This window comes from Panthera tigris, chromosome B1, assembly GCF_018350195.1.
Source record: "Panthera tigris isolate Pti1 chromosome B1, P.tigris_Pti1_mat1.1, whole genome shotgun sequence".
Lineage (NCBI taxonomy): Eukaryota > Metazoa > Chordata > Mammalia > Carnivora > Felidae > Panthera > Panthera tigris.
This window is the reverse complement of record NC_056663.1, coordinates 25,686,286-25,703,686: the sequence shown is the minus strand read 5'-3', so window position 1 is coordinate 25,703,686 and position 17,401 is coordinate 25,686,286. Positions and strand designations below refer to the sequence as shown.

The window sequence follows — 17,401 nt, the reverse complement described above, 5'->3', positions numbered from 1 at the left end:
AAGCAATCTTAAGAAAGGAGAAAAATGCTGGAGCATGCTCCCTGATTTCAAACTATAAGACAAAACTACAGTACTGAATACAGTACTGTATTCAAAACAGTACAATGGCGGCATAAAAACGGACACACACACACTGATGGACCAGAAATGAATCAAACCCATACATATACGGACAATTAATTTACAACAAAGGAGCCAAGAACATGCAATGGAGAATGAATGAGTCTCTTTAATAAATGGTGCTGGGAAAGCTGGATAGACACAGGCAAAAGAACGAAACTAGACCAGTATCTTTCACCATACATAGAAATTAACTCAAAATGGATTAAAAATGTGAATTTAAGACCTGAAATCACAAATTCCTAAAAGAAAACATAGATGGTTAACTCCTCAACACGGGTTTTAGCAGTATTTTTGTGGATCTGACTCCAAAAGCAAGAAAAAGAGCAATAATAAACAAATGGGATTGCATCAAACTTTAAAGAGCTTCTGCACAGTATAAGGAATCATCAAAATAAAAAGGCAACCTACCGAATGGGAGATTTTTGCAAATCATGTATCTGACAAGGGATTAATATCCAAGATATATAAAGAACTTCTACAACTCAACAACAAAAAAACCTAATTAGAAAATGGGCAGAGGATCTGAATAGACATTTTTCCAAAGACATACAGATGGCCAACAGGAACATAAAAAGGTGCTCAGTATCACTAATCAGGGAGATATAAATCAAAACCACAATGAGGTATCATCTCACAATGGTTAGAATGGCTACTATCAAAAAGACACGAAATAACAAGGGTTAGAGAGGATGTAAAGAAAAGTGAACTGTTGGTGGTAAAGCCACTATGGAAAACAGTATGGAGATTCCTTGACAAATTAAGAACAGAATACCACATCATGCAGCTCTTCTACTTCTGGGTATGTATCTTTAGAATGCAAAAACACTGATTTGAAAAGATTTGCATTCCTATGTACATTGTTATGCGTTCCTATGTACATGTAGCATTATTTACAATAGCTGAGAAACGGAAACAACTTAAATGTCCATTAATAGATGAATGAAGATACAGTACACATATGCGATGGACTACCACTTAGCCAAAAAAAAATGATATCTTGCCATTTGTGACATCAATGGACCATGAAGGTATTATGGTAAGTGAAATAAGTCAGATGGAGAAATGCAAACATTGTATGACTTCACTCAAATGTGGAATCTTAAAAAAACAAAAAACAAAAAACAGATAGACATGAACACACAAAACAAAACAAAACAAAAACAAATTTCCAGATATGGAGAACAGATTGGTGGTTACCACAGAGGAAGGGATCTGGATAAAAATGAGGGAAGGAGGCACTGTATGGTGATGAATGGTAAACAGACTTTTAGTGGTGATCTCTTTGTAGTGTATACTAATGTTGGATTATAATGCTGTACACTGAAACTTATATATGTTATATACCCATTTTGTTTCAATTAAAAAAAATTTCTGAGCAGATATATCATGATAACAATATTTAATTAAGGATGGTTAGTCTGGCTGCAAACAAACTATTAAAAACACCAAATTTAAGCAGAAATAATGCTTTTAAATATCTGTGAATGAAATATTTTGATTTCAGTAAAAACTCAATATACTAAGTATATGAACCTTAAAACCACTTGTCAAACTGCTACTAAAGTTGACTCATGGACTCCTTATGCGCTTTCCCAAGATTCCAAAAAAGCATTTTTAAAAAGACCTATGTCTTAGACGTGCTTTGAACTATTATAGTTGGTAAACCAGTTACCTTTTCTACTTCTAGCTTTGCAGGTGCAAAATCTTCATCAAGGGCTAAGCATTGAAGAAAGAGTTGTAAGGCATCACCTAAAAAACCAGCATCATGGAGTACTTTTCCTTTCCTGAAGTAGACCTTCAATGAAAGCACACATACACAACCTTTACTAACAGAATTATTTCTTAGAAATCTAAGAATTATTTCTTAGAAATATCAAGGAAAATAAAAATGGTCTGCTTGGAAATGTGCATTTTGAAACTCTGAATGACTCTGAGAGTCCGAAGCATTTCAAAGGTATATTTACACACTTCCCTGGAGAAGCACTTCTGGGAAAATGACTTCAAAATCAAATTTCTAATTATATCACTTCAGTAATAAATCTAGAGATTCTGTTTTTTTTTTTTTTTTTTTAACAGTTTTAAAGTTGTGCATACAGATTATTTCCCTTGTTAATATATATTTGCCTTGGGCATCATGGGATTCTGTATCAGTTTCCTTATTAATTTATAATTTTTACAACATCCTTACTATTGTGTCCTCAAAAGCATGGTTTTGAACGGGAAGAAATTCATATAAAATAGTAACTTCTGGCTTAAAGGACATATATGAGACATGAACTGATTTGCCTTGGCAATTTAATACAAAGGAGAATTAGTAAACTGATTACTTATAATATACTTGCCTCAAGTCTTTTTTAAAACTATATGGGCAAGGCAACCTCCATTGTTCCCATTTACTGCATTAAATCACTGCCTAATCGGATCCCCATCGTTATGCCTCAATTTACAGCCTGAAGAACCTCTTCTCTTTCCATCAATAAACTTCCTTCATCAGTTTTCAGTTTGGCTCCACCTTTACAACGTGACCAGTTTTACGTGACGAAATTCTGTATAATAAGATCTCTTATTTTATTTTATTTTTCCCTCTGTGCCTGAATTCAGGCTGTTCTTTAGTTAGGAAATAGAGGTCTCTTATAATTAAAAAAATTGTTAGATAGCCATCCACTCAAAATATTAACCCTAGATTTCTAGAGCTCTGTATACTTTAAGAGTCAATCAATCTATTCTGTTAAAACTTATAACCATAACTTAATGCATGCTGCCTACAGGTTAAACTTGAAACGTATGCAAATGTGAAACAGTAACTTTACCTCAGGCCAATTTGGCAGTTCCAAGAGAACTGCATTTAAATCTTCTATGGCTGCTTTAAACTCTTGGAGACCAGCATATGATTCCGCTCGGTAAATTTTGAGAGTCACATCGCTGGGCTCTGAAACACACATTTTATAAAGGTTTATTTTAAAAATATTATTGTATAATCTACAAAATACATACCAGATTAAGAACTGACTTAGTGATTCCAGCCAATAACCACAAAAGTACAATACAGGTGCAACCCACTTACATGGTGAGTTTTATCTAGAAGTTTCATCACATGACTATTAAGTAGATAATGTGAGCACAGGGAATGATGGTTTTTAAGTACTGGAAATATTTTCTAATATGAATAATCACCTTAAAGAAAATGAATGTTTTCTTAAAATAGGGCATTCTATACAAATCTGAAAAACAGGTCTTAGATGTTTAAAGATTTATCTTTCAATGATAAACCTTATGCTAGGATAAATCTTAATTTTTTATACCTTAAATTCTAAGTCCTCACTTATAAACAACCATATATGTAACTAGTTCACACTGTACAAGGACTGACCAAGACTGTCTTAGGCTCAAACTAGTAACAAAGACTAACCAAGGCTCAAACTTATGAGGGTATACAATGGCCCTGATTCTGGAGGAAATGGGGTGAGAATTTAAGAGGTCAAAATTTGAATTCCTGCCATTTGCAAAAACTGGTATTGGATCATCCCAAAACAGATTTAATTTCAAGTATTTCTGAGGAAAAAAGCTTTGTCGATAATTTCACTGCTACCCTCTACATCTTTACCTGAGAAACCAAAGTAGTATTCAGAATTTTGGTTAGCTGGTTCACCTATGATACTATAATCAATTACTGTAGGTACACAGATTGTAAAACTGAAGTCTGAGCCAGAAACTAATTTTCAGTGCATCTAGACAAAATTAATCTGACTTTTCTTTTAAAGCTATCATCTTTGAAGCCTTCAAAAATGTATACTTACCAACTAAAGCTTTCATCATGAAAAGGGCATAAAGACCCATAATGCCTCATTAAAAAGAAAAAAAAAACCCACTAATAAAACTCCCCAAGAGCTCCTTGGTTTACTCTAGTTTTTAAAGGACTGCTTTCCTACAGGTAAGTCTCAACAATGAAATTGGCCTTTTTCAGCTGATGCTTAAGAATTGGAACTAAGTATCTCAGGAAAATATTTCATGCTTCCCAAATAAAAAAGACATGTCTAGAATATTTTGTCTTTTGTTTCTTAAAGTAATATAATTGGAAACCATTATCTCTGAACAAAAGCACATGGAAAGTGAAAGCTCAGTATGATTCATCATCAGGCAAGAATGAAGAGTCCTGGCACAAAGCTTGACCCTGTAGGTGTTCAAAAGATTTTGTTTTATCCCCATTTTATCCCTTGAAGAGTTTACAATCTAATTAGAAATGTTTATTTTATTGTGAAATGGGATCATGTAATCCTCATTTGACAAACACAACTGGAGTTCAGAAAACGGAGAGCAGCGTGCCAAAATAGTCCAAGAATGAGTAGTCAACGCAAAAGCATCTAAAACCCCGAGCCGTAAAGGACTGCTCACCCAGAGCTGGGGTGCTTCCAGTAGCCTCCTTAAGACCCCCTCCTCTGCTCCAGCACCTCAGAGAGAGGGAGTTCACTGTTGCAAATCCTTGACTTTGCCAACTTTACATCCTTCAATTCTTCAATCTGACCCTGGTCTTTTCCAGTCTTACTGCTAACAGCTTTTGTTAAGGGTCCAGACCCACATCTCTATGATTTTTGCAACAGCTTGCTAACTGCTCTCACTGCCTCCATCCGGTTTTACCCTACTATATCCTCACCATCCACAAGATCAGATGGGTATTTAGTACAACAGACCAATCCCTACACACCCGGCATCTGCCCATCCCTTCAGCCTTTCTTCCTGCATGGTCAACCTCCCCCTTTGGGCTCCAGTAATACCTAAGCTCACCCTGCCCCACACGTGCCATTCTATTTCATGCCTCCTTCCTTTGCTCACAGAAGTCCCTCCTTGTCACAGCTCTGCTTCAGTGCCGCCCTGCTGCCCCATGGTCTGGGGAACGGTTTCTCATCCAGCACGACTCCGCTCAGCAGTCTCTTCTCAAGATGCTTTATCCTGAGCCTGCCTTCACTTGGCACATCGCAAGGATCAGGAGCAGCAGCCCTGAGGTCACACCGCCTGGGTTCGACTCCAGGCTCCTCCACTTGCTCGGCATGACTGGGACAAACTGCCAAACACCTCTGTACTGTTTCCTCAGCTATAAAATTGAGGATTTTTTAATTTTTTTTTTAACGTTTATTTATTTTTGAGACAGAGAGAGAGACAGAGCATGAACGGGGGAGGGGCAGAGAGAGAGGGAGACACAGAATCGGAAGCAGGCTCCAGGCTCCGAGCCATCAGCCCAGAGCACGACGCGGGGCTCGAACTCGCGGACCGCGAGATCGTGACCTGAGCTGAAGTCGGACGCTCAACCAACTGGGCCACCCAGGCGCCCCTAAAATTGAGGATTTTTTAAAAAAATCATTTGTGTTTAAGAAACACCACTTGGTGTATACTATTCTAGATGACTTACACCTTCAGAACAATCCTATTTGGGTCTAGCATTATCCACATTCTCATAGATAAGGAAACCAAGCACAGAACTTAAGTACCTGGCCCATGATACAAAAACTGAGAAGTGGAGGATTCAAGATTCTCTCAGGCAGTCCGGCTCCAGGGTACTCGTTTGCACTTCTATGCAGATAACAGCATTTACCTCCCAGGACTACTCCAGTGCAAGTTAACGTATGCAAAACACAACAGGCTTGGTACCTTGTAAGTGTTCACTGTATGATCATGTTCCTTCACTCTATGTCCACTGCATTCATTTTAAAATCCATTTTTGAGCTCCCTCCATTATTTCCTGTCTTTGTGTTCTCAAATCCCGGCTTTGCTAAATGTTTGCTGAACAAGGGGAAATTCATTAAAATCTGTCCCCTTATGCTCCTTAATTCATGCTCCCATTTTCTCTTAGACCTAGTAATATCGTGAGTCATCAGGCAAATTAAAAAAATGAAATAAAATTCTGCTACACATCTGAGGAAATCAGGTCTTTAGCAATCTGAGGAATTTCATGGGCTGAGGAACTTTCTCCGGAGTTCCAATTCCTCATCTTTGTTCTAATCCTTAGGGGTAAATGGTCAGTAACGGGTCTATGGGTCGTTTCCTTAGTTCATCTTCAAGAAACTTTGTTTCAGATTATAAAAGTTATAAAATGTTTACTTATAAAAATTTGAAAAATATACAATATTAAGAAATAAAAACCTTTCTCCCCATCATAAAGAAATAACTAGTATTGGCATAAAACATACATTTCTCCTCTGTGTGTAGATTATATTTGTAATTTTATAGTTTTATGAAATCTACCATATATACAGTTTATAACCTGCTTTTTTGCCAATGTCATTAAATTCACATGATTTTTAATGGTCGCAAAGTATTCTACCATGCTCACAATTTAAAAATGTCCAACTCAGCATTTACTTCCAATGTTTGCTAATATAAAAAGTACTATCATGAACATCTATCTGTATGCCTTTACATTATCTGCTTATTTCCTTAGTCACGGTCTACAAAGATGAATGGCAAAGTTTTCAATACATTCTGCTAACCCTCCTTTTATAAAAACTTATTTTATATTCCCACAAGCTATGTATTTTTGTTTCCTAGAAAAATACAAAAAAATTTATTTTAATGTGCTTAAACTTTAATAAGTTTGACCTTTACAATATATATTTATTGATTACTTAGATTGTGTATGCATAAGAATAAACATTCCATGTTCATAATCTTTTACTTGTTGTTCGGAGTGTTTTTTTCTTGGATTTCTGTATTGAGCTATTTCAACAATTTCAGCAGCTAACCAAAATGCCAAATTTCTTTGCTTCGATTACTTTTTCAAGTTCAGTATGGTAGGACTTTGTTATCATAAACTAAAAGCTGCCAATTGACAAGTTATTAGGGAGTGATTAATAAAGTCCAGGAATAGTAACTGGCATACTTAAGATCATAACCACTGGATTCAGAACATCTGGTTGAGATCCACTTTGGACAGTCTATCTTACTCTTTAAACCTCAGTCTCCTCGAGGACCTAGAGAATGCTGGTGACACATCTTCTGACTGTCGTGAAGACTACGTAAGACCACGCATGTTGACAACACAATGCCTGCCACACAAATGCTCAATAAACGTTAGTATTACAAAACATTTCTAAATAAGTTGGATAGCAGTGAGATTTGCTCTTGATACAAGGCATTAGGAAAAGTACTTTCTTTTATCCAAATAGATCTTTGCCAGTGAGCAACATCTTTAGGGATCAGTAGTGCAGACTGAACAAAAGGAGAAGAGGGGCGCCTGGATGGCTCGGTCAGTTAAGCGCCAGACCCTTGATCTTGGCTCAGGTCATGATCTCTGGTCTGGGAGTTCAGCCCGCATCTGGCTCTGCACTGGCAGCATGGAACCTGCTTGGGATTCTGTCTCTCTCTCTGCCCCAAACCCTAATGTATGTACGTGGCATGCGCACACACACTCTCTCAAAATAAATAAGTTAAAAAAAAAGAGGGACGCCTGGGTGGCTCACTCGGTTAAGAGTCCGACTTCAGTTCAGGTCATGATCTCACGGTTGGTGAGTTTGAGCCCCGTGTCAGTCTCTGTGCTGACAGCTCAGAGCCTGGGGCCTGTTTCAGATTCTGTGAGACCCTCTCTCTCTGCCCCTCCCCGACTCGTGCTCTCTCTCTCTCAAAAATAAACAAACATTAAAAAATGAGAGAGAGAGAGGAAGGTGAAGAAAAAAAAAAAAGAGAGGGAGGAGAAGAAAAAAAAAAGACTGATCCTATTCTACCAAAGTGGGGGAAATCTGAACAGAAGTTTCCGTATTGCATTTTAGAGTCTAAGTCATTCATCTTGTACAGTAAAACACAGTACAATTTTGAAAAATATCTCTACAATGTGAGTGGTAGAATACTATATAAATTCATTTAAAATTTCACATGAATATATCTAAGCCTCTTAGAAATATTCCACTAAACAGAAAAACAATTCTGAATATACCAAAGGTTAATGTACAAATAACTAGAAATCTAAGACAATGGAGTTTTGATAAATTTTTCATTGTCTGATGAATCAAAAAAGATAAAAAATGGCATTATTTAAAACAGAAAATATCATATTTACATAACCCCTTTTCCCATCTTCTGTATCAATAAGAGTATGCCATTTAACTGATCCTTGTAGTGATGCTGAGGCACTGCAAAAATCCTCAAACTTAAGTTAAAGTAACATCCTTAAAGAAAGGATGAATCAAAGATCTACCACGTTATAGGCTCTGTTTGTTAGAGGTCAATTGAGCAATATAAACCCCTGTTGTAGTGACTTTCAATAAATACCAATTTGCTGCAATTTTAAAGGAAACACACAGAAAAATACACATTCTGTAAGGACAGATATTTTATTCTGTTCACTTCTATATTTCCAGCACCTAAAACAATGCCGTTTATGTACTAAGTACTCAGTAAGTATCTACTGAAAAGACAGTATGGATACTTGAGATTTGATTTATATGCTAATTTTTTTTTTTTTTCAACGTTTTTTATTTATTTTTGGGACAGAGAGAGACAGAGCATGAACAGGGGAGGGGCAGAGAGAGAGGGAGACACAGAATCGGAAACAGGCTCCAGGCTCCGAGCCATCAGCCCAGAGCCCGACGCGGGGCTCGAACTCACAGACCGCGAGATCGTGACCTGGCTGAAGTCGGACGCTTAACCGACTGCGCCACCCAGGCGCCCCTATGCTAATTTTTTTTGAAAGAGGGAGAGGGACAGAGGGAGAGAGAATCTTAAGCAGGCTCCACACTAAGTGCGGAGCCCAAGGGTGTCCGACCCAGGGCTGGATCCCAGGGCCCCGGGATCATGTCCTGAGCTGAAATCAAGAGTTAGATGTTCAACCAACTGACCCACCCAGGGGCCCCTATATGCTAATTTTTTATATCAATTTTAGTCTTAGAAGCAATATCCACTGCTTCTACCTTTCAGTTCCAACTTGGTTATTTACTTGCCTCAAGAAGTCACTGAAAAGTCTTGGAGCTCCCATCTTCAGTCTGTGAATTAGCAATGCGAAAGCTGCCCTCCTAAATCACATGAGCCTTCCTAAGGATCAGTTAAGATAATGGAAATGAAAATATTTTGTCAACTAGGAAACATCACATAAACGTCCAAGTGTTTACAGTTTCAAGTGTCTTACAGAGTAACTTAGGACACGCAGAAGTTTACTGATAAAATAAATTGAAACTTCTTCACATTAACCTAGTTAAGATATTAAACACCTTCATATCTTCTTTAAATGTATTCAGTAGATACCTATAATCTATTCTTTTTATAACTAAAGCCTTGCAGTATCTGTATTTTATCGATGTATGCTAAAAATGTTACTAATTCACATATACAGGCTAGAATCAAGATTCAACCCTCACTCGGGTAATATTATTAATGTGGTAGACAGAAAAGAACAGGACTTGACATTACAAAGTTTAGATTTTAATTTTAGCCAAATCGCCTTCTGGCTGTAGCACAACTTTCATATTTTAAAAACATTTTTGTTACTATTTACTAGGCATTTATTCTCCCAACAGCCCTAGGTAGCTGTTACTACTGGTATCTATCTTTCAGATACCATTCTCGCTTTTTCAGATAAGGAAACCAAAACAGACGGGTTAGACAACAGGCCCAAGGTCAGAGAGTAAGTGGAAGGTTGCCCTGGGGTTCAAACGGAGGCAGTCAGCTAGCTTTAACCACTAGGCCACACTGCACCTCCACTTCTAGATGCCTCAGTTTCCTTCTGAGGATTCTTTGTGAAGACCAAATGACATAAAAAAAATTTTTAAATGCTTAATAGGTAAGCATTTAATTAATTAACTACATAATTAATTTTAAAGACAAAAATTTACAAGTATTTTAAATACACTATTCTCCCCCTTATGACCTTTATTTTTTCTTTTAATCAGTTCAAACTGTTACTTATACGGTTCTTTGGGTGAGAGGGGTGTACACAGGGAAGAGGCAAGCCAGTGTACAAATTTATTAAAAATAAAAGGAAAATAGCATAGCAAAGTGAGATCACTTCAATAGGCTCTTATGTATAAAGATTCAATGCAGAAAAGACTTTTACATAATATTCCTGAATACTAAAGAGACAGAAAGTTATGAAACATCTGAGAGTTAATACCAAAAGATCAATAGATTAAATGTTATCTAAATATATTTCAATTCAACAGAAACTTATGTAATCTCAATGGGGAACTTCTGATTTTGGCAAAGGTTTTCAAGCTTGCCTTTCTTGTCAACAGGGATAAATTTGGACGGGTGTGGGCTAACTGTAGACTAGATTATCTTTTTCTAGTTAATACTATTTAGTTCTTTCATCATAAGAATTCTATGAAGAAATTATAGTGGTCTTTCTTCTCATCAGCAATAATGAAAAGTATCTATCATTAGTAACCACAGAACTGTACAATTATATAAACACATTTCAAATGCCTATCTAGCGAACTAGCTGACTCTGAAAAGCTAAAGCCTAATAATACAGATATATAACTCTACTAAACATTTTTATTTACCCCATATATTGTTAAACACTTGGTATCTATAGTTGACCAACTACAATTTGTTAGCTCTAAGGTTTCTTTTTTTTTCCTTCCCACTTTGCACTAAAAATTTAAGGGATGAAAAAAATTTTTCTTCATTAGTAACATTCAGACACACTTTTCCATATGGAATTCATGACTTTTGAAAGACCTCAGAGAATAAGGGAAAAGAAGCTAATGAGGTGAAAGTCAAAAGACTTGAGTTCTAGTTCTGCCACAGTAAGACTTAAGTAGCTAAATAGGCAAAATCCCCGTGGGCAGTCCATGCAAATTGGAAAAAGGAGAGAAAAGGTCTTTTTTTTTTTTTTTCCTGTTAAAAAAAAGGTCTTCAACCCAAGGCCCAGAGTCTTCCTTAATTAAAAGATTACTAGTTAGAGAATATTATGCCAGACCTTAATTAGTAAATGTGCTCACTGTTCTATAGATTAGGATACGAATTTTTATGAAGTGTCTAATTTAACAGGTCAAATTAGTAATTAATACTGCATAGTGCTGTCCATAAGTTTCATCCTTTGTTTTATACGAGTGACAGGAAGGAAGGAAGGAAAGAAAAAGAGAAAGAAAGAGAAAAAGAAAGAAAGAAAGAAAGAAAGAAAGAAAGAAAGAAAGAAAGAAAGAAAAAAGGAAAGAAAGAAAGAGAAACTTCCCTGGAAATTTATATCAAACACTTTCATTGGGTGAGCTATAAGGGCAGAATGGGCCCTGGTGCAACATTTAGGAGAAATGGAGAATATGATGTTGCCTCTAAAACCAGCTAGCTGTGTGACTTTGGACAAGTCATTTCACTGCCCTAGCTTCTGCTTCATTGTTGAAATGAGGCCCATGGCCTAGATGGTTTGTGCTTCCTTACTCATGCTCCATTTACCCAGAGAGGCAGAGCTGTCTGTATTAGAATTCTGTATTCCAAATACTGTTGTTCTCTTTCCTTCTATCATTCTATTCCATTTTATAACTGCCTACACTTCCCATAAAGATACTGAAAGACTATGAACATGTGCCAAGTTTATGCTTTGAACTCCAAAGGTATTAAGTAACTCAATGTATTGTCACTAGTTCAAAATGACTAAGCACTTAGGATAAAAGACCTGCAAAAAGATCGTTTTGGTGACACAGTTTATAAATTTACCTAATACCGGTTTATATTTTAGACGTCTGTTTTCTCGGGGATAATTCCCTCAAGCATTATTCCATGCCAATAAAGACACTACTCTTGCAATATACTTACTTAACACAAGGTTTAACAGTGACACTATTGACATTTTGGGCCTGACAACTGTGAGGGAGGCTGTCCTGTGCGCTGTAGGATGTTAGCATCCCTAGCCTCTACCCACCACATGTACCAGCACTACACCCACAAGGGGTGTCTCCAGTTATCACCAGATATTGCTCTAGATAATGTCCCCCGGGGCGGGGGGGCTGCTAAAATACCTCCGGTAGAGAACCACCGATTGACTTAAAGTAGTCTTCATTTCACCTAGGTAAGTCCGGCAGGGTCCCCTTTGGCAGCCTGAAACCACCTTAAGAGTGCTAACCTAGGTTAAGAAGCCAATGCTGCTTCTTGGAGGCAAAGAAACAAACAAAAGACCTAAAAGGCTTTTCCCCACAGCTTGATCAAGAGTGGAAAAGCAAACAAAAGCGTGTCAAAGAACTCGATGAGACTACCTCTTTTTCTTTACCGAGAACTAGGAGTGCTCGGAAAGTAAGCACGCGTGTGTTTATGAAATAAGTATTATTTGAAACAGGCAGGTAAACCATCAAGAGCAACCAAGGTTGCAGACGTTTCAGGTAAGACCTAACACCCCCGGGCAGCTCCGACACCCGCCCCAAGCCCAGTGGCCGGCGGGGCCTCCCGGAGCTGGGTGCGGGCGCCGAGCTCCCGCCACGCCCACCGGACGTCACCCGTTACACAACCCCCCCCCCCCCCCCCACCCAGCTTATGCAATTCTGCCCTCCCGCGGCTTCAATTGCCCCAATGACTTTCGTGCGAGACGACGGTAAACGTTGCACGCCTATCCTCCGGTGGGGAGATCCTCTCCCCGCCCCGGCTGTCGTTTGCCGGCGGCGGGCCCGGCCCGGCCGGCCAATTACCGGAAAGAGCGCGGCAGGAAGCGAGCGGCCGCTCGGGCTCGCCCAACTTCCACCCCATCCCGCGCTCCGGCGGCCTCCACCGGGCCACCCGCTCCGCTCGGGACGCTCGCTTCAGACCTCAGGGCCGCGGCCAAGGGAACCCCGAGCCTGCGCGCCCCTCCCCGCGCCGCGTCACAGTCGGTTCCGAAGGCGATCCCCATTGTGACCGAAGCACCCCGGGGCGCCGCCCCCTCCCACACCCTCGAGGACCCCGAAACCCCACGCACGGGAGTCAGGCAGCCTCGGGGAGGCAGAGACGCCGGGCAGCCAGCCCGTCGGGGAAAGGAGGGTGGGGTCGCCCGGGCCCACGCCGCATCCCCGCTCGGTCACCTGCTCGAAGCGCCTCGCAGGCGGCGGCCAGGGCCTCCCGGTAGCGCCCCTGGTGCAGCAGCTCCCCGAGCCGGCCGGCCGCGCGGGCTCGCTCCCGCTGGCCCGGGAACCACTTCTCGGCCAGGTGGTTGAGGACGACGCTGGTTCTGAAGCCCGAGGCGGCGATGGCGGCGGCCAGAGGCGGCGGCCGCGGGGTGGTGCCCTCAGCATCTGTGGCGGCGGCGGGCGGCAGCCGGTCCCGGCAGAGGCGGCAGCGGGCGCGGAGCTCTCTCCGCAGGCAGCGACGGCAGTAGCTGTGGCCGCAGGGCACGGTCACCGGCTCGCTCAGGAAGCCCCGGCAGCCCAGGCAGCTGAGCAGCCCGCCTGCGCCGGGGTCCGCGCTCGCTCCGAGGGTCGCGCTCCAGCCCAGCCCGTGGCGAAGCCGGTAGTTGAGCACCAGGCAGTCCACCAAGGTGCCGAGGCACTCGGGCCTGACCGGGGCCCCGCGGCGCAGCGCCGCCGCGTACGCCTCCAGCGCTCCCTTCAGGTGGCCGCCCAGCGCCAGCAGCTCGCCGCGGCGGAGCAGCAGCTCCCAGCGCTCCGACTCCGCCGCCGCGCGCTCCAGCCGGTCGCCGCTGCCGCCGCCCACTTCCCAGAACCGGCCCCGGCTCCGCGGCGTGGGGGCCATCTCCCGGCTCCCTCCGGGGGAGCTCCTCGCCACGACCGGAGAAGACATGGCCCGCGGAGGGCTGCTCCTCCGCCGCCGCCCGCCGCCACGGTCGCGGAGCCTCCGGGGCGCGCGGCTCCGCACGCGGCCCGCGAGCTGGGGGGCGTGGCGCGCGGACACAGCGGGGCGGCGCGCGCCCGGGAAGCCCCGGGGGCGGGGCCTGGCGGGCGCGGGTCGGGGCGGGGCTTCGCTAAAGCGCCCGGGACTCCCCCGCACCGCCGGCGCCCCGGTCCCGGAGGAGCCTCGCGCCTGGCCCCGCCCCCTACGAAGCCCCTCCTGGGGAGGAACGCGAGGTCAGATGATCCCCCAGCGGGGATCTAATTGGCTTCTCCCGAAACTGGGGCCTGGCTTGTAATTGAACAAAGCCTCTTGGAGCCCAGGCCTCCGCCCCTGTCGCCAATCCGCGGGACAACTACCCTCACCTGCCAAGGCTTTTCTTCTGATGCTTGCTTGGTGGGCGGTTTTTCTGCCAGGCGTCTGGCCTCCCGGGACTAAAGCCCAGATCACCAACATTCTCCTGACACACCGGGCTTCCTGAGTGGCGACTCGCTCCCTTTTCCTGGCCGGCGGGAGCCTCCCCGAGTAGTAGTCAGGTGCACGTCTGCATTTTTTTATGCCCAAGTTACAGATGGACATGTAGAGGCAGAGGGCCTAGGAATGCGCAAAGTCAGTCTGATGACTTTGTGACTCCTCAAGTCTAGACTAGGTCAACTTTAGAAACAAAATAACCCCACCCATGTTCCTGAGCCGACTCCCTCCAGAGGGCAAGACAGTTTTCTATGGTGGCAAGTTACTGCTGCTTTTCCGCTTTAAAACCCACCCCCACCTCGAGGAAGAAAGCCCACAGGTTCCCAAGGTATCAGACGTACTCTTTACATCGCATTCGGGGCTCCACAGCTGGCTAAGTCCTATGTTTGGCATTTTTAAAGAGAAAACACCAGGATGAATAGTTTTCATACGGCGGTCACAATACCACTACAACCCAAGTATTGCCAACAGAAGAAAAAAGACAATCTGGGTTTTGTATAATGGATTATATTTCCTTTAAACTTGATGTCAGCGAGTGTAAAGCTCTCAGCTGAAAATACAGATTTAATTATAGGCTACTAGAGTGTTAATGCTGGAAGTGACTTAGAACTTTTAGTCCTTTTTCAAATGGTTAGAAACAATGGCCCAGAGAGGGAAGGTTACTTGTCTCAAATCACACAGCTAATAATATACAGAGGCCCTGCTCTCTTCTCTCATTTCACTGTTGGGTTACTATGTTAGATCTTAGAAATATATTACATGAGATTTTCAAAATAAAGGAAGTTGGTAAATGGAATGTTAACCTGAGCATGCTATGCCTGAAATTGGCTAACGTTTAATTAACATCCTTCTTTATATGGAACAGGCAGTTGGGCTCAAAACTGCTTTGAGTTACATATGTTTTTACTACACAATGAGCAAATCCTGTAACTTCAGAAAAGATGTAGATCTATTGCCCTAAAAGGAACAAGGAAAAAGCTAGCTGAGGAAAAATTGAGGCTTCTGTTCCAACAGGACACAGAAGCAAACCGGTTCATGTACCATCCACATGGCACCTGAAACAAATTGTGGCCAAGATACAGGAGCAACTCCTCATCATTTGAGGTGGGGAATATTGGGATTAATTCATAAGCATAACCTTGAATTTAATGCTAACCTCCCTACCATGGTACTACCCCCCCTTCGATAAGCAGAAGAATGACTTCACACGGATGCGCACATACTCATTTAAGACTTGAAACCCTAAGTGGTTAAATAAATATCCATATGTAGGTGGATATTGAGTTTTTGTGATACATTCCGGTCCTTAACAACAGCTTGCAAAATGTACAATAGTAAATACTTCATACATAAGTTCATGATTATACACAAAGTATAACAAATTCATAAATATGCTTATATTTCTTATCACATACAGTTCAAATCTGGTTTTATTAGGGAATTTCCCCCAAAAGTAAAATGTATGGTTCAGAAAATAATGTGAAGTATCATTTGTCCTTTGGAGCTTCTCTCCCTAATAAATGTGACAGATAACCACATCTGATTCTGGTGTGAAATGAAGTGGTACAATTACAATAATGTGAGAGGGGAAAAAAAAATGGGACTGTGGGAGGAATCTTGCCGTGATCTCCTTGGCATTTGTGAATGGTTATAATTCATGTTTGCTGGTTTATACATTTACATAACTGGTTCTCATTTATGTAACTTATTTATGTAAGAGGCTGTACTGCCTCTGTGGCCTTTGTGTGCTGCACAATTTCCCTCTGAAACAGGAAGTCTGGGGCAAGACAATCACCGGCTCGAGACAGGTCCTTCTTCCATCATTCCGTGCCACCACAAGAGGATATGCACTTTGATGTGACTGCTTTTTAGATTAAGAGGAGAGGAAAATTAGTACCTTTCTTCATTCACGTTCTAAAATTCGGACTTTGGTCTCTGGCTCACCCGGCAGGCTGCAGTTGGAGAAGAGGGAGCCAGTGAAATACCCCCCCCCCGGGGGCCAGGAGGAGAACACTAAGGGTGAAGCTCTCCTCTCTCTTCCTCCGAGCATTACTTGCTTCTGTCTCAGCTAACCAAGTAGTAAAATCATGAGATTTGTATTTCATTTCAGTTTTTTAGTGTTGTCTTCTAAAATAGATCAGTTATGTAAGAGAGTAAGAAGAAAAGCATATCTGTTTCCTAATTTGGAAAATGCTTATCACCATCATTCCGTTCATATCCCTGCCCTCCCCCCGCCACACCAGAAGGAGACTTTTCCTGATATAGTTAGGTAAACTCCTATTTAAGAACAACGTAACATAGTGCTTTTCCTGGACACGAGTCAGCTGAAGATGTGTATTTGAGCCTTTTTTTTTTTTTTTTTTTTTTTTTGCCGTGGGTGAATTTACCATTTGTTTCTTCACATTCTTACCATTAAAAAAGACTGAATTTGAGCTTTAAAGAGCCAAGCAAAATGATGTCCTCTTCCTGATTTATTTCATCTGGTTACATCCTAGTCAATGCATTGGAAACCGTAAACTCTAAAGTCCAATATAATCAGTATACACCTAATAGCATATCTGTACATAATGCACAGAAGAAAAGGTCTTCAGAGATCACCTCTCCTACCCCTTATTTTTATGTGGATGAGAACACGGAGATCTGAGAAGCTCCTGGTTTAATGGAAGTCATAATGGAGAGGCAATGCAGAGACCTGGTGCTGACCGTATTTGTCCCTCTGTGTCTGGGAGGAAGTCGTCTGGCTGCCCCGAGAGAGCCTCATTTGCCATCTGTAAAATGAGGGAATGGAACGATCTCTTGGGTGCCTCTACTTCTGGAGCTGAGCCCCAGGGGTTTGTTTGAACACAATGAGAGGAGGCAGAGAGGCTTCCAAGCTCAGGAACACAGCAATGTGACACCTGATGAAAATGTAATAGCAGAGGGAAGGCTGAGAATAGAAGAGGAGGGTATCAGGAAGCACACTTTGTTGATACACGCCCAGCCCTGTCCAGGGGAGGGGGAACCAGTCTCTGGGACATGAACACTTTTTGTCACAGGACAGGGATCCCCCCACCACACGCACTTCCTCGCCCCTACTGTA

The 17,401-nt window shown here is 42.1% G+C and overlaps 1 protein-coding gene across 2 annotated transcripts in view; it reads right to left on the bottom strand.

Annotated features, from left to right (window-relative positions):
- LONRF1 (LON peptidase N-terminal domain and ring finger 1) overlaps positions 1-13,892 on the bottom strand; it is a 37,906-nt gene extending 24,014 nt beyond the window's left edge. Inside the window, exons 1-3 of one of the 2 annotated variants that reach the window (XM_042983101.1) lie at positions 13,089-13,892; positions 2,934-3,052; positions 1,796-1,918 (exon numbers count right to left, since the gene is read on the bottom strand). In XM_042983101.1, the coding sequence (XP_042839035.1) occupies positions 1,796-1,918; positions 2,934-3,052; positions 13,089-13,803 (957 nt within the window). In that variant the 5' untranslated portion in view covers positions 13,804-13,892. The remainder of the gene's footprint in view (positions 1-1,795; positions 1,919-2,933; positions 3,053-13,088) is intronic. The other variant, XM_042983100.1, reaches the window with a different exon arrangement.
- Positions 13,893-17,401: the final 3,509 nt, after the last annotated feature.